The 9,240-nt window shown below is 47.9% G+C and overlaps 1 protein-coding gene across 1 annotated transcript; it reads left to right on the forward strand.

Moving 5' to 3' along the window:
- Nucleotides 1-3,235: 3,235 nt before the first annotated feature.
- LOC130474116 (histone H2A-like) lies at nt 3,236-3,715 on the forward strand. The gene has a single exon (XM_056845707.1). It carries the CDS (start codon nt 3,236-3,238, stop codon nt 3,713-3,715), a length of 480 nt encoding a protein of 159 aa, XP_056701685.1.
- The last annotated feature ends 5,525 nt before the right edge of the window (nt 3,716-9,240 follow it).

Below are 9,240 nucleotides of genomic sequence, written 5' to 3' on the forward strand. Positions count from 1 at the left end.
CCCCAAAAGCGGAAAGATCTGAAATACGGACCACTTCTGGTTCCAAGCAGTCCAGATAAGGGACACTCAACCTGTACATGGAATCTGAGACTTGGCAGGAGCTGACTAACTTTACAACTTGTTTCTTCCTTTGTTCCTTCCCTGATAACCAAGGTTTCCTAGGAGAAAAATGTTCTGCCCCTTAATAGAGGCTTAGAGATGAAAATGGCCTGCTGAGGATTTTCATGGCATGGAGATAAAGAACATCCTATTAAGTTTCTAGTAAAGGGGGAAGGCATTCTCTTCCCCCCCCCCAAGCTAGTTAGCAACACTACAAAGGAAACGCCCAAGCTAAGCAAGTAACAGTTGAAGTGGTGTATGGTACTACAAGAAACCTGAACATATTGGTCTAGCAAATGTAATACACCCACATTTATCCTACCAGGGCTAGTTTTAGCTTTCTAGTACCCTTGGGTGGCTTAGCAGTAATGCAAAACCTGCTCACCTGCCTTGTATCATTAACAATTTCCCCCTAACCACCTACCTATCACACCTCAAACACCATTCCTTCTCTTCAACCAACTGTCTCATTAGCCCACTTCACTACAGCATCAGATATGCCCTCCAGTAAAATGCTATGAACAGGATTATTTAAAAGAAAGCCCCAACAAACTTTGAACTTTCAATCAGATCAGAATATGCATCCCTGTCTCTCTCCCCTCTCCCATTTTCATTAGCAACACAATTAAGGAAGGGGATTACTATAAACAATGCATTGAAACAGCAGTTGCTGTGCAGAGGAAGGCACTGGCAAACCACCTGTTAGTCTTTTGCCATGTGAAACCCCCAAAAGGGGTCGCCATAAGTAGGCTGTGACTTGACGGCACTTTACACACACACACAAGACTCACAGCAATAAATGCTATACTATATAGTCTGGTTAGCTGGAGAGTTGTTCAGACTGCTAGGCAGCTATTAAATCTCCAGAGCCTTTTTTTTTTCCTTTTCTGTACCTGGTGGGACTTCAATGTCTTTCAACAGTGGCACAACAGGCAGCAGTGCAACAGGTACTGCTTTCCAGGAGGCATTCCCGTGTTAGGAAAAACTGCTGATTTTCTACCTGTGCCCCACTAAGCTGAGCAAGATTAGTCTGAAGCTGCCTGTTGCTCCTGAGCAAGGATCTGAAAAAAAGACCTGTGAAATTTCTCGTCAGCCCTCTCTGCACAATCCCACTTTTCGGTATGCCTAATTTGACTATCACTCAGTGAAATGTTAGGCGATTGGCTAAAAAGGACTCAAGGAGCCCTGGCCCGTTCAGAAATTCTTTCAGTTTTCAATCAGGTCAGAACCTTAAGTTTTTTCTCCCCCCCCCCCCACCCAACGTTTCCTCCAGACTCCACGATAAAAACATGACTACAAACAATGCGGCGAAACAAGATGGAGATGTATGCCGTCTGTGTATATGGAATAATTCTGCGAGTTGCTTCACCCGGACGTAGCTCGCCGGCTTTCTTGGACGAGACTTCCTTTGGCTTATGTTTTCAAGAGGCTCACAGCAGATTGTATTGGTTGGTCCTATGCAATGAATGCTTTATTAACCACGCTCTGTTTAGCTAGATAAATTTTTGGACCGCTGGGTAGGTCTTAAACTAGGATAACTGCCCCCCTTTTTTTACATACATACCTTGCTGGTTTACACAGTGGCAAAATGATGGTAACACCAAACACTAAAGGCCAAAACTTTGCCATGGCTGCTGATCGCAATACAGTGCAGTGGTTAGAACCAAGAATGGGAGATGCACGTTCCCATCCCTGTTGGGTGAGGCGCACAGTTCAGAGAGTACAGATCTCTCGGAGATTGTTTTTTTAAAGGGAATGAAATAATACTTAATGCTTGAGGGAATTCTAAAGTAAATTATTGTCCAGTGTGGTGTCATGGTTGAGTGTCGGACTAGTATTTGGGAGTCCCAGATTCGAATCCCCACTCATGGAAGCTCGCTTGGGCAGTCCCACTCAGCCAAACCTATCTCACAAGATTGTTGAGGATGAAATGTAGAAGAGTAAGTCGCTTTGGGTCCCCAATGGGGAGAAAGGAGGGGCACAAATGCATTAAATAAATAATAAAATTTGATGATAATGCTGGTTCTTTGAAATGGCTTCATATATGGTGTGGCTATCCGTGACCCCAGCTCAGGGAAATGACTGAGTCAAGAATCGAATCAGAGAGCCATTGAACACGAATTGCCTTCAGCGAATGAAAATGTCAGCATAGCAGAAATGTGGGCCATTTATGCACGGGAGGTTTTGCCATGGATTTGCCGCTCTCTAGATGTACATTTCCCCCATCCGAATTCGGAAAACTGCATGGGGGCTTTATTGTTGAGTTTTGAGAATTTGGATGGGGAAAATGTGCGTCTTGAGAGTGGCAAATCCATGGCAAAACCTCCCGTGCATAAATGGCCGTAGGATCCGAAGTCAGTAGGCTGGGGAGCAAGAAGCGAAACTGCCGCACAGCCAGAAAAGTGTTTTTTTCATTTGGAAAGTGTTAGCCGAGATTTTTAAGTACGCTATAGGAAAAATGCAACCCTCTTTATATACATTTCCGCGCCTTGTTCATGTCGGCGCTTTCATTTAACGTTCCGCGGCTGCCCTCTTAAATACCGTCCTCCCCGCTGTAGCGGCCAAGTGGCGGGGGCGCGGCGAAGGGGCGTGAGGGAAAGGGGGCCGCGGCGAAGGGCAATGGGCACACCGCCCACCCTCCCTCCGCAGGGACGAGACGGGCGCCCTCCAGCCCCGCCCCTCAGGCCCTTTTCGCGCCTCGCGTTCCTTCAGCCACAGAAAGGCCGAGTCTTGAAAAGAGGGGTGTGTCAGCCAAGCTCGCGCGCCCAATGAGGGCAGGGCAATCCGGTTTCTGACCCGGCCGCCCAGCGAACGATGCCAAATCTACGGGGTGGTCAAGCGGGGGGGGGGAGGAGGGAAAGGCGCCAGAGAGACCCCTTTTTTCCGGCCAGCACTTCCAACGCCTTTGGAAGGAAGGCAGGAAAACACGAGGTCGTGTGTGTGAGTGCGAGCGCGACGAACGGCGTCGTGCTATTGGTTCAAGGCAGGCGCCTTCTTTCTATTGGTCGTTAGCGTGCGACCAATGGCGATGAGGCCAGGTCTGTCGAGAAGCGTATAAAAGAGGCGGCGTCGGCGTCGCGTTCTGGAGTCTTGCTTGTTTAGCGAGAAGAGCGTGAGGCGGAGGAGGAGGAGCGCGATGTCTGGCCGGGGGAAGACGGGCGGGAAGGCGCGTGCGAAGGCGAAGTCTCGGTCTTCTCGGGCGGGGCTGCAGTTCCCGGTGGGGCGGGTGCACCGCCTGCTGCGCAAGGGGCACTACGCGGAGCGCATCGGCGGCGGGGCGCCGGTGTACCTGGCGGCCGTGCTGGAGTACCTGACGGCCGAGATCCTGGAGCTGGCGGGCAACGCGGCGCGGGACAACAAGAAGAGCCGCATCATCCCGCGCCACCTGCAGCTGGCCGTGCGCAACGACGAGGAGCTGAACAAGCTGCTGGGCGGCGTGACCATCGCGCAGGGCGGCGTGCTGCCCAACATCCACGCCGTGCTGCTGCCCAAGAAGACCGAGGCGCTGCACGGCGGCGCGGCCGGCAAAGCGGGCGGCAGCGGCGGCGCCGGCAAAGCGGCCAAGTCCTCCAAAGTGGCCATGAAGCCCTCCGCCGCCCTGGTGGCCGTCCAGTAAAGGAGGAGAGGATTGCGCCCCCTCGCCGGGGGCCGCAGCGACCAAGACCCAAAGGCTCTTTTCAGAGCCACCCACCCACTCTGCGAAAAGAGCTGCTTTACAAAACAAAGTTGACCTTCCCTTGCCCCAGTCTTGCCTCTTCAGTTACAGTTTAAACATTTAAAAGTGGGGGAATCCCTTGACGGTGTTCCTTGGCATGAGTTCATTCTGTAGCTAGAAGGAACTCTAAGTCATTTCTCTTTGGCCCAGCAGATGTCACCATAAGTATTTGTTAGATTTCAGAAAGCAATTCTGGCAGAGGGAGGGTTTATCAGGGAAGCCAGAATAGCTTTTAAGTCCAGAGCTGATGCACACTAGGGATCTGGTTTCTATAGTGTGGTTATCACATTTGCCTCACACAAAAAAGGTTCCCTGTTTGAAACCAGGCAGAAACAACTGGTTACTTTTTGTGAGGGGCTCAGTGGTGGAGCATCTGCTTGGTATGCAGAAGGTCCCGGGTTCAATCCACCCCCCCACTCCAGTTACAGGGACTAGGCAAGTAGGTGATGTGAAAGACCTCTGCCTGAGACCCTGGAAAGCCCCTGCCAGTCTGAGCAGCTTCACGTGTTCAAGCATGGTAGAGGTGGTAGAAGGCCCAAGAATAACTGCACTTTACAGCCAAGAGGAGAGCACCAATGCATTTTCTCTTTTAGTGCTGGGATGCCAGGTACACAAAAGTAGTTGCAGAGGGATGAGATGTGGATCTTCTAGTGACTCTCTCCTGCTCTTCATCCCAGAAAACAGCCCTTACGTTGTGGGGTGTGGGATCATCCAGGAAATAGGAACACAGTGAGAACAGCCGCCTGTCCCATGACACATCAAGCTGCCTTATACTGGCTCAGACCCTTGGTCCATCAAGGTCAGTACCATCTACTCAGATCGGCAGAGGCTCTGAAGGAAGAGGTCTACCCATCACCTACTGCCTGGTCCTTTTAACTGGAAATGCCAGGGATTAAATCTGGGACCTTCTGCATGCCAAACAGATGCCCTGCCACTGAGCCACAGCCCCAACACTTAAAGTCCACCCTTATTCCAAGGAACACAGAGCAGTTTTCATGGTTTACCCCACTCAGTTTTATCCTCACAACAACCCTGTGAGGTGGGATAGATGGAGCACGAGAGTGATTGGCCCAAAGTGGCACAGTGAATTCGTGGCTGAGTGCCCCACTCTAACCACTCCACCACCTTGGGCACCACACAGCCAGTCAATACAGAAAACATGAGCAAAGATTCTGCTGGTTTTAATCTGACAGTAATAGGCCCCAGCCCAGTTATTTAATTATTTATTCAATAAGCTTGCATTGTATTGGCTCACAAAAGAAAAGAAAAAATCTCTCTGCTGGACAGCCTGGTTTCTTTCTCATGTGCAATATCTTCCTCCTTTCCAATCCAAGGTAAGATGCTACAGAAAATGATGTCTAGCAAGGTAGCCCATCAAGCACAACCGGAGATAGGCTGATGGTCCTCCGACACGGAAGAAAGCACGGACCGTCTGTCCCAAGAAAGAGGCGGAAACGAATGTATAAAGTACAGTCTTACTATGAAAGTCCATGAATACAACCTGCCCATTTTCATAGTGCAGATACACTTGTATTAGCCTGGGTAAAGAGCTCAGAATCAGAGGGATCACAGGAGATGTGTGAACCCAGTAATTGCTGTTAAATGCCATAGCCCAGATTCCTTCCCTGGGGATCAGATTGACTGACCCCTTCTTCGGCACAGACTCTAGAGCGACCCCAATAGCCCAGGGCCTCTCCTGGACCACTTCTAAACCCAGACATGTTGCCCAGAGGTGAATCCTTGGCTGCTCAGCAAGCAGCGACTGCAGTTGAATCTCTTGGCACCAGGGAGGAGGTCTTGTTGGAGATCCCTTCCCCACCTCACGCTTTTGCCACTTACGGAGACAACCAGGCGAGGATGAGCTGTCTCTGCATCAAAAGTCACTGAAGGGACAGACAGACAGACACACAAATAAATCAAACAGCTTAATGGCTGAAGAATGTCTAAAATTCACACACAAAAATATTCTGAGCAATAAAGCAGACTACATAACGAGATTATATTCCAACATAAATGTTCTAGTCCACAAATGAAATAAAATGTCTGTCTTAAAAGAGAGGGGTCGTGGCTCAGCAATAGAGCAGCTGCTTGGCATGCAGAAGGTCCCAGGTTCAGTCCCAGCCATCTCCAGTTAAAAGGATCAGGTAGTACATGATATAAAAGTTCTTTACCTGAGACCCTGGAGAGCTGCTGCCACTGTAGACTATACGGGCCTTGATGGTCTGATTCAATATAAGGCAGTTTCATGTGTTCAAAGGTGGCACCCAAGACTCCTGTTTATTTTTGTTGCAACAGACTATCATGGCTGCCCCCCTAAAAGTTTGGGTAGTAAGCTGCTGTCTGGACAGAGAATGGGTCTTTTTTTGCTTGTCTGGAAAGTATCATGTCACTCTGGAAAGTAACATGAATACATACCAGTAGTGTAACATAAATGAATACATACCAGTAGTGTAACATAAATGTCATAGTCATAATTGGTGCAATAAAGGTCCTTCAAGTCCAGCAGTGTGTGAAAAGACTGCTGGACTTGATGGACCTTGGTCTGATTCAGCGTGGCTTTTCTTATATTCTAAGTGGTTAAGAGAGAAATTAAGAGGAAGACCCAACAAGAGATGGACTGACTCAATAAAGGAAGCCGCAGCCTTCAATTTGCAGGATCTGAGCAAGGCTGTCAAAGATAGGACATTTTGGAGGACTTTCATTCATAGGGTCGCCATGAGTCGGAAACGACTTGACGGCACTTAACACACACACACAAGAGAGAGATTAAGATCCTGCATTACGTCTCATCTGAGCCATGGACTCACTATAGCTGCCTTAGGTGAATCATTGCCTTCCAACCCCCACCTGCAATACAGAGACTACAATACTTCGAGCACAGTTAAGGACAACCAAGAATCTAAATTCTACACGATAATCATTATTGTTAAGACCCTGGCCACATTTCTAACCTGTTCTGGGGAATCCTGCTATTTGGGGAGTCCCTGGCTTCAATTCATCAGAAAATTTCTGTGGATAAGCTTTCCGCCCGCAGAATGCAACTTTCTCATCTCCCTACTCCTTCACCAGCCCAAAATGTTGCTCCCAGTGACAAAGATGACGAAGTAACACTATATGGAGAAATCCTTATGTCTCTGGAAACACTCCTGTAGAGTGTGTGTGTTGTGGTTATAGTGTGGGATTAGCACAGGGGGGAGATCTGTATTCAGATCCCTACTAGGCTTGGCAGGACATTGGATGATCTTGGACCAACCACTTGCTCTCTCAGACTAACCTATCTCACAGGGTTGTTGTGAGGATAAAGTAGAGGAAGGGAAGACCATGTGCACCACTCTGAACTCATCAGAAGAAAGAGGGGATAAATATATGATCACGTCAATCAACACTGTCTATCGGCGGACAAGCTGCCTTCCCTCCTCAGCAAGGAACCCCCTGAGAACTTGTACATTTTCCCATTACTTTGAGTAAACATTACTGCATTCCTTCTCCATCTCTGATTAGATCAAACTTACATGGTTCAATGGTTGGTGCAGGGATCAGAGGTTCTGGAGGGAGAAAATGAGACAGGAATTAAATCTTTTGGAATACAAAATTACCACATTGAGGAATCTATGCCCTATGCACAATTAAGGGCTACCAGCTGCCTGGAGCAAAAAAAATGTCCTGTCCCTTTAATAGAGGCTTAATAGGATGTTATTTACTTACGTGCCGTGAAAAGCAACAACTGCCCATTTCTGCATATTAAACCAAGGATGGGACATTTTACCCCTGGCCTGCTGGCAACCTTAACCACAGCACAGAGGGATGATGAAGTTTAATTTTTAGATTGTCCTTATTTGTTGTGAAACCTGAAAGACATTTGGGGATTAATTTATTACATGCTGTGAAAAGAAAAGCAAAAAAGAGATGCTGTTGTGAAAAGCGTGGGGAAGTTTGGAGCATGAGCAATTCTTTAGAGAAGTTGCGTCAGGATTTAAACAACAACAGCTGGAGGTGTTGAGAAGCAGAGTGTTGAAAGAGTAACAGCAACCAAAGTGGCAAAGAAAACATGACAGCAACCTCAAGATCGAATGTGTAGGTGTGTGTAAAGTGCCGTCAAGTCACAGTCAATTTATGGCGACCACATAGGGTTTTCAAGGCCAGGGTTCCCCAACATGGTGCCTGCAGAGTTTTTAGAAAATGGGTGGGGGCAGGTGGAGCCCTGGTCCAGCACAGTTTCTGAATGGCCACTGGAGATCTGATTGGCTGTGCAGATTAAAATAAAGTCGCTTGGAGGAGCCAGTGGTCGTGGTGCTTGTTGGCACCAACAATGTGGGGAAGTGTAGTCCTGAGATCCTGGAAGCCAAATTTAGGTTGCTAGGCATTATTATGGAAAGCATTATTAAAGATAGTATTGTCAAGAATATAGAAGGGCAAGCCCTGCTGAGCAAAAACCAACATGGCTTCTGCAAAGGTAAGCCCTGTCTCACTAACCTTTTAAGAGTTTTATGGAAGTGTAAATAAGTATGTGGACAGGAATGAGCCTGTGGACATCATGTATTTGGATTTCCAAAAGGCTTTTGACAAAGTCCCCCGCCAAAGACTGTTATGCAACGTCATAGTCATGGAATAAGAGAAGTCCTCTTATGGACTAAGAACTGGCTGAAAAATAGGAAGCAGAGAGCAGGCATCAATGGTCAGTTCTACAATGGAGGGATGTGAGCAGTGGGGTCCCTCAGGGATCTGTGTTGGGACCGGTGCTTTTCAGCCTGTTCATCAGTGACCTGGAGTTGGGGATGAACAGTGAGTTGGCCAAGTTTGCAGATGGCACCAAATTATTTAGGGTGGTTAAAACAAAATCGGACTGTGAAGAGCTCCCAAAGGATCTCTTCAAACTGGAGGAATGGGCATTAAAATGGCAAATGAGATTCAATGTGAGTAAGTGTAAAGTGATGCATATTGGGGCAAAAAATCCCAACTTCACATATACACTGATGGGACCTGTGCTGGCAGCGACAGACCTAGAAAGGGATCTTGGAGTGGTAGTGGATAGCTCAATGAAGATGTCAACCCAGTGTGTGGCTGCTGTAAAAAAGGCAAATTCCATGCTGGCCATAATTAGATGAGGAATAGAGAATAAAACTGCTGCTATCATACTGCCCTTGTACAAAGAAGAAGAAGAAGAAGAAGAAGAAGAAGAAGAGTTGTTTTTTATATGCTGACCTTCTCTACCAATGAAAGAAGAATCAAACCAACTTAAAAACATCTCCCCTTCCCCTCCTCACAACAGACATCTTGTAGGTGGGGCTGAGAGAGCTCTAAGAGAGCTGTGACCAGCCCAAGGTCACCCAGCTGGCTTCATGTGGAGGAGTATATTCACCAGATTAGCATCCGCCGCTCATGTGGAGGAGTAGGGAATCAAACCCAGTTCTCCCGGAGTTCACCAC

This window comes from Euleptes europaea, chromosome 1 (assembly GCF_029931775.1).
Source record: "Euleptes europaea isolate rEulEur1 chromosome 1, rEulEur1.hap1, whole genome shotgun sequence".
NCBI lineage: Eukaryota > Metazoa > Chordata > Lepidosauria > Squamata > Sphaerodactylidae > Euleptes > Euleptes europaea.

Bases quoted from the DNA above. Each gene is read 5' to 3' on its own strand.
- LOC130474116 (XM_056845707.1), top strand. From the start codon at position 3,236: ATGTCTGGCCGGGGGAAGACGGGCGGGAAGGCGCGTGCGAAGGCGAAG.